This window comes from Numida meleagris, chromosome 3, assembly GCF_002078875.1.
Source record: "Numida meleagris isolate 19003 breed g44 Domestic line chromosome 3, NumMel1.0, whole genome shotgun sequence".
NCBI classification, from domain to species: domain Eukaryota; kingdom Metazoa; phylum Chordata; class Aves; order Galliformes; family Numididae; genus Numida; species Numida meleagris.
Window position 1 is genome coordinate 108,839,771 of NC_034411.1, and position 16,022 is coordinate 108,855,792.

Here is a 16,022-nt window from a genome sequence, read left to right on the forward strand (position 1 = left end):
TGTGTTTGAAAAGGTCCTGCCTACTTCCAGCACGCGCTGGCATTATTCCCTCCTAAACTTTTCTCACCAAACAGTTCTGCTGGCTTCTGGTCGCAATTACCCTTTTCTCACCTCTCTGCCAGCTGTGCTTTATCATCTCACCTTATGATCAACCAGGCTGCTTGTAGCAGGGGAATGGAATGGGATCCATTTCTGTGCGTCTGATGTGCAGGATGGGTAATTTGAGAGCTTGATGTGACTTTATGTAAGGCTTGCTCACCACAATAAAGCGGTGCAAGGAACTTGAAGTTCTCACATCCAGAGTTCAAAGACAGCACTTAAACCCAGATCCTTCACATGTGTGTTGCAGAGATGACGATTCCCGTGTCTATAGCAGCTTAGTCATTTTACCAAAGCGACTTATTACAAAAGCTGTGATTTCATGTGACAGTTATTTCACATGATCATGAAAGTTATCCTGCCCAGTGACTTTTGTGCATTAACTGCTTCGGATTTTCCTTTGAGTAAGCTGAAGGAGCTTTTCAAGATCTGTTTTATTACGTTTTGAACGTTCTTCACTTTCTCCCCTATATTCTTCACTTCCAAATGATTGCTGTGTTGGCTGGTCCTCTTTTTTTCCCCATGTGTGGCAACTTACCTGCATACTTCAGTCCCTTGATACACGTTTGGGGCACCGACAAATTGTCGTATACCACAGTGCTTGCAGGACCATACAGACCCACTTGAGTTAAAGGTCCTATTTCAGTCACTCAGCCTGGAAATTAATGTGTGCCATATTCTTGTTGTACCCGTGTAGTTTGTTAATCAGAAAGTTTTGTGCTACCAAGTCAAATGCCTTGGGGAAGCCAATTATATCATATCAAAGCAATTATCTTTATCAACTAAACCTGTAGTCTCATGAGAAGGTGATAACAAGGAAGTTTCACAGGACCTATTTTCTATAAAGCCATGTTGATTGGCATTAATTATATCATCCACCTTTAATGATTTATTAATTGTGTTCAGAGTTGGACATTCCATTTTTATTTTTATTTTTTTCCCCTAGAATCAGTGTCAAGTTGACAGGGCTGTAATTACCTGGGGCTCTTACTTTTATCTTTCTTTGAAATATTGGCACAATATTAGCTGTCTTCAAGTGCTCTGAAACATTGTCAGTGATCCAAACTTACTGAAAAGTCCACCTTAGTAGTTCAGTGAGTTTCCAGGCCAACTCTTTTGTAGCCCTTACGTTCAAGTTACTTACACTCATTGACTTAAAACTATTAAACTACTAATGGAAATAAGCAATGTTAGGATTATTTTTGTTCTAAATATATAGAAAGCAAGTCAATTTTTTCTAGTCATAGACACCTCCTGCATTCTTTTATGTAGTGTACTGTTTACAGTTTCCAGGCAACTAATCGTGGAACAGGCAACAACCTGGAACAGGTTGCCCAAGGAGGTTGTGAATGCCCCATCCCTGGAGGCATTCCAGGCCAGGCTGGATGTGGCTCTGGGCAGCCTGGTCTAGTGGCTGGCAACCCTGCACGCAGCAGGGGGGTTGAAACTCGATGATCTTTGAGGTCCTTTTCAGCCCAGGCCATTCTATGATCCTATGATCATTCCTATGAACATCATCTTCGATTTTTGGGTTTCTTTTCTTAGGATTTAATAACGATGATGAGTAATCATGAATATTTTTATTATAGCTGCTTTGTTTCTCACACTGATTTGAGAGAGCAGATTTTAACGAGGGCAACATTCCCTAAAATATTGCCATGCCTTTTTAGGATAAAAAAAAATCACACATTTTAGCTAAATGTAGATATATTTCTTTTTAAAGAGTCATAATTTCCAATTCAAGCCTTAAATGTTCACATTTCCAGTCATTTCTCAATGATTGTTAAGCCTGGAAGCCTACTTAAAAATTGTTTTAAAATCGAGCTGAGAGTTGAATATATCACATCGCCATTTTTAATTGACTTAATTAGAAAAAACTTTAAGCTCTTCGTAACCAGCAGTAAAATAATAACACTAGTGATAACATGAATAATAATTCATAATGATAAAAATGTCCCAGTTGAAAGGGCTGTCATTATGATTAGGAAAAGGTAATTGTGAAGAACGAACTTTGTAACGCCGGCATTCAGTTCCCTAAATATTTTCGTTGAGTCTTTCTTGGGTCATCATCGTAGCTGATAACTTCATCGCTGAGGAGCGGGGAAGGTATGTTCAGGGGGAGTATTTCAAATTGCATCTTGCTGTGAGGGTGAAGCCAGGAAAACAATCCCCCTGGGTACAAAAATAGACATAAACTTCTACGTAACTCTTCTGCGGCTCTGGCTGGATGTTTGTTTAACCTAGTGCATCGGTGGTAGAAGTCCTTGTCGCGTGTTTTCCCTTCTGAAACTGGTATTTGTCTATGGGAGTTATGGGAGTTTAAACATGAAAGTAAAAGATGAGTTGGACGGATGATGGGCACTGTAAGTCTGAGTTCCCTCCCTGTCCCCAGAGCAGAAACAAGCTCACTGGGATGAGATCTGCTAGATGGGGAGCGTGCGAGTCTTGCACTATTGGTCTTTTATCCTTACAAAACTGCGCAGAGAATTTAAATGCCCACAGATATCAGTCAGATGGTGCTGGGGAACTGAGAATTTATTGATTGATTTCACTTCATTTAAAAACACTCTTTAAAAGGAATGTTTCTTTAGGATACAAAATCAGCTATCTTTTCCAAACTAGTAATTTTTAAATATTAAAAGAACATGACAGGCCAGCTAATTTTGTACAGATATGTATATATTTTTTAGTTCTACATCTGCTGCAGTTTTCTGTTGCATAATTGATTTAATCTCTAATTTTAAAGGAATGCTGAACTCTTTTACTGGACTCCGCATACATTTCTCCAGGGCAAAAGCTGTCCTACTTTTTCCTCCCTAGTATCTGTTTAATGTTGGGCCATTTTCTTCTGAAACTGTAAACTACCCTTGGTGAAATAAATGAAGTCACAGTTGGAATACAGTTTACTGTACAGACTTATCACAAGATAAGAGCAACATCACACACACCAAAACTTCTTGGGTATTTTCTTTTCCCCTCTGCTAATAAAATCTTTCAATTGGTTTGAAGGGCTGTTTTTACCCACCCTGGCTGAAGAATGGGAGCAGTTATCTTGGAATTGGTGAAATTTTAAATGAGCAGAAAGGGAAAGATGGGTGGGGGAAAGAAATGTTCAGTGGTTAGAGAGATGAATGAGAACCTCCTGTCTTTACACACTCATTGCTTGACCTTGGACAAACCCTTCTGGGACTCTAAATTTAGATCCAGCTCTCCATTCCCTCTTAATTTAGGTACTTAACTGAAATGTCTGAGTTTGGAGCAGTCTCTCCAGGCTGCCTACCAGGTCAGTGGTGAGGCAGCCACTTCCAGGGGGCAGTCAGGCCATATAGTATGCGTGTGAGTCACCCAGTGAAGGGACTTTTCTTCCCTCTGTTGACTCCAAGGAAAGCTGGGGGCATACATGCTCCTAGGTTAAAGGGTGTGGGCAAAATATTTCCGCATAGACAGGACTAGCATTCCCCATGTTCAGCTTAGCTCCAAGTGGGACCTCTGGCTGGGAGCAAGGTGTATGGGAACCATTTCCACGAGACAAGAGGGAGCACCATTTCAGCATCACAGAACCATTGATACCTCTGTGGTGGATTGTTGCCCTTTTCTCTTTATTTCAGGTTCTTTTCACCATCCTCTGGAAAGGGATTCAAAGCTGCTGATCCTTCTTCGGGCATCTGAAGGGATTTACTGTGATCATCTGGAGGAAATAAATGTCCAACCAGGGACTATTGGTATGAGACATGGGTTTAACTTTCTATAGGATAACAATCTTAGGCAATTGCCAAATCTACTGTTGTTGAGACTACTACTATGCCATACAGAGAAAAAGCATCTCACAAAGGTACATACATTCTTTTGAGAAAAACTTTTACCAGGTCACTTCCTGGAGTTTCTGTGGAGTTTTTGTTTGGACAGTAAGCAACAAGATGTCCAATTCAGAGGTCTTTACATGAGAAATGAGGGAGCACTTGAAAGAACTCACACATATGCACAAAGGTTTGGTCTTGACTTGCCGGTAGTTAGGTTCTAAGGTAAAGTAGCCTTCTGGAATGGAGAGAAATGTGTACTGGCAGAGGGTACTTTCAACTCACTTATCTTTCATCTCTCTTAGGATGAGACAGATTGCCCTCAGAGCCTAGGCTGATGCGCTTAAACTTACATTATTCATTTTTAAATTATTGACTTAAGTGAGATGAATTACATCCAGGAGATACTGGCTACAAATACACACATCTAAATACTTCTAAACATTGGGACCCATAGGATTGACAGACAAAGGTCTGTGTTCAGATGTTGCATCTCCATATATGATTAAAGAAATATTATCTGGTTTTGGTCTACATGTTTTACACAATACTAGAATATTGAAAGGCTTCATTCATTGGTGGACTTTTGTAGAAATTCAATTCCATTATCAACAGAAATTCCCAGGATCTAGATTTGTAGAATATTACAGCAATTTGGAGAAAAATGAATAATCAAACAATCAAAACCCACAGTCTGCATGTGATAGTGACAGTAAGAAAATGTTGCACACACCGATCAGGAAATGAAAAACCTAGCAAACAAGTAAGTGGAATGTTTGGAAGGCAAGGCAGAAACTTAACTGACAGAGGAAATTAATTCTGAGGGGTTTTTTAAGCCCTAAAAACCTAAGGAAGTGAAGTTTAGCTGTGGCTAACAATATGACTTTTAGGGCATCATTTTAGGGGTGAGCAAAGCAGACAGATACATTGCTGCAGTTTAGCGTGTTATCGTGAATCAAATAAGACTTCATAGCTGTCCATCCTACCGTCTTAAACCACAGCAAATGCAAGGTCCCAGGAATTATTTCTTTGTGGGATAATCTGAGTTGCGTTACCAATACTTGCCACTGTCTTCTTTAGGACGGCCATGACCTGGACTGTAGTGACTTAGTGGGCATGGTGGTCTTGGGTTGACAGTTGGACTAGGTGATCACTGTGGTCTCTTCCAGCCTTAATGATTCTATGATTCTGTGACATAATATGTCATAAAAAAGTTGTCCAAGAGGGACACGAACCCAAGCACTAAAATGGAGGCCAGCAAACACTTGAAGCACAACTCTTCTGAAGAGTTAGCATTAGAGGTGCAGAATGAATCTTGTTCTTATTCAGACAGAAAGATCAGCAAATTGAAACAAAATTTCAATGCAGAAAGCTAGAACGTTTTCATGCTTGAAACAATTAATCTATATGAAAAATTAGCTTTTTTTTTTTGCTTATTTGAGGAGATTTTATTTAATTTTTGAATGTAGGTAAATTTGTCTGCCATCCCAGTTTGAGTCAATGGGTCTTCTATGGCATGAGCCCCTTTCTTGGCCTTATGTGTAACAGTCGTTTTTAAAGTCAATTATTTATTTCTGCTTTACTTTCTGTTTCAAGTTATGTGCTGTTCATAGACTTTTCGTAAAATATAGGAAAATGCTTTAAACATAGAGAGGTTTCAATATATTTAGTTACTCGGTACTTCCTAACTTTTGTTCTCCTGTTTTTTTCTAGGGGTTTATGGGAAGGTGCAAATTTATAGCTCTTATCCTGGGAAGTCTTGGACACATCTTGGAGCTAGTGTTGCTCCTGGCAATGAAAGGTGATATTTTGCCCAAGTATGGCTCCAAATATGAAGTGAAAGTTCCCATTTCTGTGGCTTATACTAATATTTCTCTTTTCCTTTGTGATAGACACTATTCAAACTATGTCTAGGTAGAAGAACAGTTATGGGACACCTTGCACGAAAATTATACAATTTTTAGATTCAATTCTAAAGGAGAACAAAGCTAAGATTTTTTTCTTCCCTCTGTCCTTTCTTCTTTGCTTCTTTCTGTCCTTCCATCCTTCTTCTGTCTCTTCCCTCTCTCTTTCCCTTCTTCCCTCTCTCCCTCTGCTTTTTTCTTTCTTTTTAGATGAAATCCTCAGTGGCTGATATCTTGGTGATTAGGATGTTCATTTTGGTTTGCGACTTACATATGTATTTCATCTCTGAATTAAGTAAAACTGAGGAATCAGTACTTTAATAAGTGTTGTCCGCAAGTAAACATCATAATTTCTCCTATTAGAGAAATCTTTTTGGTATAAGTAGTGAATTAGGTCAGAGAATATAAGGTTGCCTGTACAGCCTGAGGAGTAAGGTATTTGATGCTTTCAAGATATAGACACATTCACTTGGCCAATATAGTTTTGATTTCTACCTTCTCTCTCCCATTGCTGCACCTCCATAATGTTTTGTAGCTGCAGCAACAGACCCAACTGCATGGGCCTGTGACTTCGGTATGGAGACTTAGTGGAAGCCACGTCTTACAGCTGATTAAGTGGAGCTACCACATCTGCTTGTTAGGTGAATATGTCTGCTGGCTGAAGTTCAGGCTTTTGACCTGAGCCGGGGAATGTGTTTGTGTAAGGATCTCCCCTGTAAGTGCCTTGACCACTCGCTATTAGCCACGTAGCATGGCCAAGCACCTCTCCCTCTGGAATTTTTATTCACGACTTTCTTACATGAAATTTTCATCACCTTTTTCATTAACTCTTCCAAATGCTTAATTTTAAACTGAAATATATGCAGTCAAAGGAAAATATCTAACAATTAAGCTTAGTAAAGACTCATTGGAAGATATCCCATCTAGGTAAGAAATATCAGCATTTCGGAAGGAATTATTTGTAAACTCATTGTGAATATGGACAACGGAGGCACACAAACCTCAAAAACAGAATAAGTTTGTTGCAAGCTCTCACAGACTTCAATGTCTAGTATAAATTAAAGTTGTCATATAGTTAGTGGAGAGACAGATGCTTCCATATACTTCCAGATGCTGATTCAAGCTATGGTACATCAGAATCACCCTCTGGAAATTCTTCTTCCCTGATTTTAATGGGAAGTTAGGACCAGTAGATTCTTGACTGAAGCACACCAGTTAAATATTTGGATGAAATGGATCCAAGCTAGTCCTAGCTTGCTGCCCAAATGTTTTATATGAAGTGCCATGAGGTGCTGAGATACAAGCATTTGGAGTTCATTCACCTACCTTAAATATGGCACAATAGTTGTTTCCATTATTAAAGAGAGGGAAGGAGAGGAGAGGAGAGGAGAGGAGAGGAGAGGAGAGGAGAGGAGAGGAGAAGCAATTTATCATGAAAAGTCTTGGCCAAAAATATTTTTTTTCAGAACCTACTAATAACTAGGTAAGAGTTAATGTGGTTAGGTACAGGAAATGGGCAATTTGGTGCTAGAATAGCTGAAGGAAGTGGCTTTTTCTTGACTGAGAGAAGATGTTGCATATATTTTCCAGTGTGAGTTGACACATGAGTCGGGGAAGGATTTATGCTTTCAAAAATACATTTTTTATTTACAGTGAAAACCTAAATTAATATTTGAAAAAATCGGCTTGTTAGGTGATGTCTCATACAAACTATGCATTCTTTTGCTTACGGACTCCTCTTATACTTCTTTGAATTACAAGAGTCAAAAGCATTAAGTGGGTCCAGAAGCAGTGAAGTATTGGTATAGCAGTATTATTATTGGATTGTATGACTGGGGCTGGACTTAAATGTCAAAAATCTCATATATATGCCACAATTTGTGTTACTCTGTTTTGTTTTGTTTCCTTCTTGCCAGTGCAATTATCCTTGAACTAAGAAAACTTCGCTGCATACCTTGCTAGGACTTTCCTTTCTCTCTGTACTCCTATCACATTTGTTGCAGGATGAGCTATTCTCTAAATTCTTTCCATAGGCTGTTAAATTAGCAGTTAGCTAAGTGTAGCTTGTCACCTGGCCAGTGCTAATTACCCTGTAGTAGGACCCCTAGGTATTTATCAAATATATATAGAATTGTGGGTTGATATCAATTTTGCTTTCATTAAGTGCTTTTATTTTCTCTTTTAAAAACCATGAGGTCCACATATAATTTTGAGTGCAATGGGAGGTCTTCAATTCAAGATTAAAAGAGAAAATGCAGGTGTTTGTGTGAAATGTTTAAAAATGTATCTAAGTTCCTATCTGAGTCAGTGTAGCTCTACATACTGGAGTCCATAGGGCTATTCAAATGCCAAGGGCAGGATTTGGGTACATAAGCATAGTTTTTGGACTTATCTGAGGCACATTGAAACTCACCTGAGATTACTTTGAGTCTCTTTCATGGCTTCCATCTGTGTTTTCAGGAATACTCCATGAGCAAGTCTTATCATGACTGCAATCCCTTTTGCTAGATATCTTGGGACATCTCAAATAGCAGTAGGTATTCATGTTTAGACAATGAAATGCTACTCTGTGTGTCCAACACAGAGAGCACAGAGAGAGCTGAATTGCTTTTCACTTGTTACTGACTGTACTGATTAAGTCTTAAGCAGCAATGATCTGACACATCCGTGATAAGAAACATAGTTGAGCCCTACAACTGTATGTTGAAACTGGATACCTTGCTAATCAGTGGCAGGAATCAGGTAGTTCAGGATTAATTTAATCCAACCATTTCAAGACATCCATTTTTGGATGCTGGAGGATTTTTCCTAGGGCATACCCTGCAGATTCTTGCTGGTTCTGTAGGAAATCTTTGAGCATAACTCATAATGTCCTGATACTGGTTTCATATCTTGGCATTACAGGATTTTGGTGGAGGATGAAGTGGACTGGAGGCCTGAGGGAGATATTGTGATCAGCTCTTCCTCCTATGAAGCCCACCAAGCTGAACTAGTTACACTTAAAGAAGTCCATGGTCGTAGTATAACACTCCATGAACGCCTTCTCCACAGGCATATTGGTAGGAAATGTATCTTTCAAAGTTTCCTTCTGAAGCATGGACCTTCTGTTTCAGATCTCAACAAGATCAGTTCTGCTTTACTGATGTATCTTCCTGGCTGCTTTGATACTGCAGAATTGATGGTCAAAACTGTACTGAATAGCTGATTCTAGAAAGAATATCTGGAAAGAGTCAAAAAGGGAACTGATGGATGAATTAAGAGCTACATAGTTACTGGAATTCACCTAGACAAAAGTAGATATCTACATGAGCAGTGCCTCAAAGCAGATAAATCCATACTGCTCACTTAAAGCAGATGTATAAAATAGGTAATAAATTGCTCTTGAGAATTGCCTGTTTCTCTCCACTGTATGTGAAACCAGACTGGATAACTGAGTCAAGTCTGGAGATGCCAAAAGTCACCGGAGATGAATTCCAAGGTAGATACCTACACTGGCTCTCTCAGAATTCTCATTAAGCAATGCTTTTTTTGTAGAAGATACCTGCAATCAGATCTCCATAGGAAATTGCTTTTTAACACTGTCATTGGTCTAATTCTAATAGCAATTCATATCTGTACTGAAGAACATCTCCTGCATGTAGAGCTTAAAAAAATTGAAATGTGAATCTGTTCATTGATTTGTCATCTCTGTACCTCAGGGAAAAGGTTTAGCACCTTTTTCTGAAGGTAAAATATATGTGCATGGTGAATATTTGATGGGCAGGTGGCCTTTCTGTTTAAGTGTTGATGTGCGTAGATTGTGCTGGAGGAAAAACCCACCTGAATGTCATTGCAGATTCTACAGAGATGCCATGCACAATCCGCTAGGCTGGATGTCCCCTGAAGCACTGGTTTACAGGTATGATAGACGCTTAGCACATTTTGTCTCCTGAAATTCCCCAGGGCATCCCCATGACACAGAAGATGGTAGACGCATCCCTTTGTCTGCGGAGGTTGGACTCTTAACACGGAATGTACAGATCAAGTCTGATGTGCCTTGCGCTGGGAAGATGCTGGTGGGACATTTTACAGATTCCAGTGGGAGAGAGTTTGAAGGTAGTAGAGATTGACCTCCTCTCATTGACCAGGCCAATTCGGCCCAAGAAAGAACTGTCTAGCACAAGATATATCCATTTGCATGTGCTTTGCAATTCTAAGCAAACTGTGACTGTGAGATATGTATGAAATATGAACATTAATATTTCATAATAATCTTGGAATATATTCAGATGGAGTGGTTCTGTGGTTGGTTGTTTTTTACTGTAACTGTTTAAATGTTTTTGAACAAATACCCTTTTTTGGCAATACAATGGCAAAGGTTGCCTGCTGTTATATGCCTGAGCGCTGTTTGAATGGGTGTCAACCAGTGGGTCTTAGGTAGTTCTGGAAGCTTCTGTTTCATTGCAGTTATCTCATTACAGGTGTCCTTCAACTCTTAAATACTGAATTTTTGAACTTTGGGCCTCCTCAGCTTTCTGCTATTGAATTCAGGAACATAACTCAGCAGTCCTCAGTGGTGTCATCCAGTGTTCATGGTAGCTGTGGAGTTGGCATTAAAGCAGTCATGAGCGACGGGATCTGGTTGCATGATAACATAGTGTTCAACACAGTCGGACCAGGCATCGATTTGGAAGGGAAAAACCATTCTCTCATCAGGAACCTCGTTATTCTGAGCAGGCAGCCAGAGGGTTTATTAAACTGGGTTGCTGGCATCAAGGTAAACCTTGTCATTGGTGTCTCCCTCCATGGCAATGTTGTGGCAGGATCTGAGCGGATTGGATTCCATATTAGGGGCCAAGAGTGTTTGCTGGATGTCGATTATTCCAGTGAAAATGTGGCCCATTCAAATCTCCATGGTATTCATCTGTACAGGGGAGATGGATTTCAGACCTGCACTAGAATAACAGGTTTTCTATCTTACAAGAATTATGACTATGGTATGATGTTCCACCTTGGAAGCAGTGTCATTATAGACAATGTGGTGCTGGTGGACAACACTGTGGGTCTCATGCCAGTAATACACTGCCTTTATGCCAAGCAGTGCCACACGGGGAAAAGACTCCTTGAACTTAGAAACTCTGTCATTGTTGCAACAAGCTCAACTTTTGACTGCATCAGAGACAGGATCCAACCTCAAGCAGCTGACCTAACTTCCAGGGATCGACCACCATACTACCCTCAAAGAGGACGTGCTGGGATTTTATGGCCTAAATTTACCACTGTGGCCAGCCAGAGGCCGGATAGCCCATGGCACAAAATTGTCCACTGTCCAAAAGTGCTGGGACTCATGAAGCTGAAAGGTTGGTCTTCCACTTCTACTGACAAGAGTATTCTATCCCTGCCTTGACTAATTACAGTTTTCCAAGGCTGAAGCTTTGGCCTTCCACAGCTACAAATGGACATGGTAGGGAAATCCTTCTGAATGCATCTTCAGTTTGATACAGATAAAACGTATTACTTGGTATTTTTCAATTCCTGTATCAACTATAAGCAATTATGTGCTAATCTATGTATTTTACTTCAAACACACTTCTCCTTCTATATTTATCTTTCCACTTGATGCATCTCTATGATCTGCAGTCATCTCTAGCTAAATAGAGATGTCAATTTTGAGGAGTAGCACATCGTGTCTAGAACTTAGGTAGAACATCATGACTATAGCTGCGTAGAAACAGGCATGGCTTTTATTGTCATAAGAGTGCAAAAGGATATATCAGTTATCTATCATATGTCCTTGGCTCTAATTAAATGTCTAGCTTCCAGAATAATATTTGCATAATAAAACCTAGATGGCTTACCCACCTTTGCAAGCAAATGCATTTCGCTCTTTTTACTGAAGAACACGGGAGGCAGGGAATAGCAAATAGACTTCCCAGGGAAAATTTGTGGCACAAAATGGATTTTGTAGCTGTACAAGCTACACAGCACCAGAGCCAAGCATGCGTCACCAGACACCAGTCATTTTATATTAAGATTTGGTAAGTGGATAAACCATCCATAGCAGCTTGTCTTTAAACTGATTCCAGTACAAACAATTAATCAGTCTTACCTGTGTTTCTTTTTCACATAATACTTGGTTGCATTTCCCATGGGCATGCCTTGCTTTGTGTTTACTTCAGATATAACTGCAGCTATGGGATATTCTAAAGCCAACCGAAGATCTGTGATAACGCAAGTAGTAATTTTCACGACAGTTTCACGTAGAAAAGTTCATAGAGCAAAGCTTTTTTCTCTGTAGTTCTTGAGCTTCTCTGACTGTTTTTCCTTGCTTGGTCTTTTTTTTTGATCCCTGGCAGACGTCACATTTACTGGTTTTACAAAGAGCTGCCACAGTGAAGACAGCGATGTCTGCATCATGTCAGATGCGGACCATTTAGGCATCATGCCCCTTATCACAGCGGAGAGATCGAGGATGTTACATGTCAATGAGAAGCACAAGTTCTACTTTCATGCAGCAAGGTAATACGTTTCATTTCTAAGCATCTTCTTCTGTAGTTTCTGCAAAAAAAAAAAAAATTACTTACAATTCTAGGGCTACCCTCACCTCTGTATCAGCTGTCTTGTTTGTGTTATCTTGATGAGAATTTAAGTAATTAATTTAGACTGGAAGTTTAGGTGCAGAGCAGTCCCATCCTTTGTCTGTCTCTGCTCTTTTACTGTTCCTGTAAAAATGGGCAAACTCAGACATCAAACAAATAGACAGAAAAACTCAAATCCTCCCCCCCCCCCCAAAAAAAAAAAAAGAAAGGGAAAAAAACAACAAAACAACAGTTTGGGGCAATATTTGAAGATCTGAGGTTCAGATTCTATCAAGGTGCACCTCCAGTCCAATCTCCTTGGATTTCTTCTATTACTGACATTTGTATAGCAAAACAAGGTTCATAAATCCCATTTCTTAAAGCTCTGTCCTGAACATCTCTGAATTCTCAGCCTCAGGCTTCAGCAAATGTCAGGACCTTCAGCAAAAAACCCTGCGATAGGGAATGTCCTTTTGGCTGGGGAAGCAGAGCTTGATTTTTGCCTGCGAGATCACATCAGAAATGTTGATCAGTAGCAGGCAGGCTGTGAGATGTCAAATGATTGCCAGAACTGCTCCTGCCCAGGGAGAATATCATCTGTGTGTGGAGAAACACGAAGCGGGGAGGGAGAGAGCTTCATCTGTAACCTTAAGTCACTGATGGTTGCAGCAGTTCAAACATACCACGTCCAATGGAAACCACATGCCAAATTATTTATTACAACCGGTGAACACAATATAGAGGCTATGTCAGGAAAGCCTTGAAGTAGCAAAAATAATCCAGCACGGACTCCGCTTGCCAGTCAAAAATAATTGGAGGTGTCCCACACTGCTATGTTTAGAGCCCCTCCAGCCTTCTGCCAGAATTTTTATTCTTTTCTATATTTTTGTTTTGTGCTTTGGGCATTAGTTTGCGTGTAGATTTCTGAGACCTGTCCAGCTTGTCAGCTCCCATTATGTTTCGCTCTTGTATCCATCCCACAATATGATGCTATTAGTGAGCTGCTGAACACGCAGTCCACTGCAAGAGCTGGTGATTTTCTAACATGATGAATGCATGTGGATTACAGAATGTTTTCTTAGTAGCATGGTAAACCTCTGATGGAGATTACATCTCTCAGTGCTCCTCATGCATTATCTGCATGCATTTATTTGATCTACCTTTGCAACTGCTGAGCTTGATCCAGGCTGTGGCTGCATTGTTCGGCTTCAGGATCCTGAAGGGATATCTTGATGGATATCTCCTGTCAAGGGGAAGGTGAGCATTGCCTTAGAGCAAGAGAGGAAATAGAAACATCAGGGAATATGGCAAAAGCATGGAGTACTTTGCTTGTCCCTCCGGTAGACCCAGCCAGCTGAAATGCTGGATCTTCTGAGAGATGCTGAAGAATTGAACTAGCTGTCAGGATCAGAGGAGCTGTCTTTGTTCTCCACCTCTTTCAAGTTGTGTGGATTGGAGGGGCTGGCCCAATCGTTTTTTCTTCCCGTGGATCATTATGTGTACCTGTTGGCTGCACTCATAATGTCAATAAGTGTGTGTTTTCCCAACTCAAGAAATTCTCTTTGTTCTCCAAGACTTAAAAAATATCCATATGACAATCGGAAGGTATTTCTGTGGGCTTTGCTGGAGTACAACTACTTGTGTCTCATTACAGTTTTTGTAACAGGGGTAATATGGCCAATTGTCTAGCTCCTTTAAGCTGTGTTAAACATGTAGTCAAAACACAGTTAAAAGCACTTCAGATCCTCAACATGTGGCTCAGTTCACTAAACTGTAGGGAGCCAAAAATTAGGCGTATAATCTAAATAAGACGCTCAACTGACTGTGTAGTCATTAGTCGCTCTTGTCTAGAAAATGATTGATTCTAACTGTCCTAGATACATATCTCAGGTGAGGTGAGTTCCTCTCCAGAAAACCTGTTCTTCCTCTGTGGAAGCTGAGCTTTAGTGATGTATGCAGAAATTTTCATTTTCTTTCTTTTCCAGGGAATACAGGTTCACCTAGTAAATACCAAGACATTATATATATAGGTGCAGGCGTGTTTGTTGCCAGTATAAATAAATTGCAGACATCAGTCCTTGCTCTCTGCCTCATAGTAACCCACCTCTTCTGCCTGCCAGTGTACAGACCTCTGAAGACACCGCGTTCCCTGAAAAGAGTTGCGAAGGCTCAAGAAAGGCCCTCTTCAAGGATTTGGATGGAGATGTCCTGGACCTAGAGCCACCTGTTTCTGTATTCCCAAAGTCAGAATTTGAATGGACACGGTTCTTCTTGCAATCTGGTAAGTGCCTGTGCTGCCTGGAGTAGTTGCAAAGTCATGCGTGCACTTGACCTGTGAAACACGCGTGTGTCCCAGGCTTCACTGAGACCTACAGCTGAGGTCTGTGTGCTTGTGGTCCCACACTGTGTGATGCGTTTTCGGGATGGAAGTAGTGAATGACCTTAGTTGAGGCTGGGAGATCTCATTGCACAGATCTGTGCCCATCTATGCTTCTCTGCCTTCTCACAGAATCAGGCCACCTGGTCATGTTTGTCTCCTGTAGAGTTTAATTTAGATTCATTTTAAGGCGAAAGAACTTACCTGCCCTTTGCAAAGTCCTCTGAACGTGTTGAGTATGACATGGCATATAACTGCCATGGGAGTGCAAAATAACAATAATTGGCGCAGCAAGGATTTCCATCCATGCCCCACTGAGGAGATAATCAAGCTGATAACCCAGTCCAGAAGTTTAAAGACTCTCTCTTGTTTAAAAGGGCCCATTCTGCTCTGTAACCACTCTCGGAAAGTTCACACAGCAAGGCTCCGTTCTCATCCTGATTAAAACTCTGCTTTGTGATTCCAAATAAACTCTTTAATTACAATTAGTATTTCCTGCGCCTGCTGCTGGCGGCGGCCATTTTGCTGAGCAGGGGCATCATTTGTGACTCCGGCGGTATGGGAGACTGATGGAAGGGACTGTAATTAATCCCTTCTCCCATCCTACTCTAAAACTGATTAAACATGAGAAGAACTTTAATCTTTAAACAAAATGTCTAATGTGTACCCAGGAAAGGCTTTTCCTCTAAGGAACCCACGCTAACTGGCTGCTTAGGGGGCTGATTAATATGTTGTCTTGATACAAACACACCAATTTTTCTTTACCTTTTCTCCCCTGATTATGATTCACGTGGAAGTGTTAATATCCTAGCAGCATTACCACTTAGCATCTGCATATTAAAGCACACATACTTTTGCATATGGTACCTATGCTTTATTTAGCTTTGTGCAATTTTTAGCGCACCCTGCCACACAGTCATACAAATGCCAGGAATCCTCAGCATCTGAACTGCACTGACAGTGCAACCTGCACTCCACAGGGTTTATCTTCTTCTGTAATGGAGGCGACAGCATATGGTAAATGCTCCCTGCCTCCAAGGCTATAACAAAATTGCTATGTTTTCTTCTTGCTGCCCAAATACGAATGGGGATATTTTTCCCTCTTTTCTTTTGTGTTTAATTCCTTTGTATTTCTCATTCTGACCTGAGGTTCCTTTTATCTTGAGGCTGACACTTGGAAATGCACAGCTTGATGCTGAGGTGAATTCATGGTCTCTTCTCTTCTCTTCTCTTCTCTTCTCTTCTCTTCTCTTCTCTTCTCTTCTCTTCTCTTCTCTTCTCTTCTCTT

At 40.5% G+C, this 16,022-nt stretch overlaps 1 protein-coding gene across 1 annotated transcript in view; it reads left to right on the forward strand.

Annotated features, from left to right (window-relative positions):
• Nucleotides 1–16,022, forward strand: part of PKHD1 (PKHD1, fibrocystin/polyductin) — a 252,324-nt gene that overhangs the window by 165,165 nt on the left and 71,137 nt on the right. Inside the window, exons 54-60 of the mRNA XM_021392027.1 lie at nucleotides 3,708–3,821; nucleotides 5,610–5,697; nucleotides 8,705–8,859; nucleotides 9,743–9,895; nucleotides 10,261–11,139; nucleotides 12,136–12,298; nucleotides 14,478–14,638. Of these exons, the coding sequence (XP_021247702.1) occupies nucleotides 3,708–3,821; nucleotides 5,610–5,697; nucleotides 8,705–8,859; nucleotides 9,743–9,895; nucleotides 10,261–11,139; nucleotides 12,136–12,298; nucleotides 14,478–14,638 (1,713 nt within the window). The remainder of the gene's footprint in view (nucleotides 1–3,707; nucleotides 3,822–5,609; nucleotides 5,698–8,704; nucleotides 8,860–9,742; nucleotides 9,896–10,260; nucleotides 11,140–12,135; nucleotides 12,299–14,477; nucleotides 14,639–16,022) is intronic.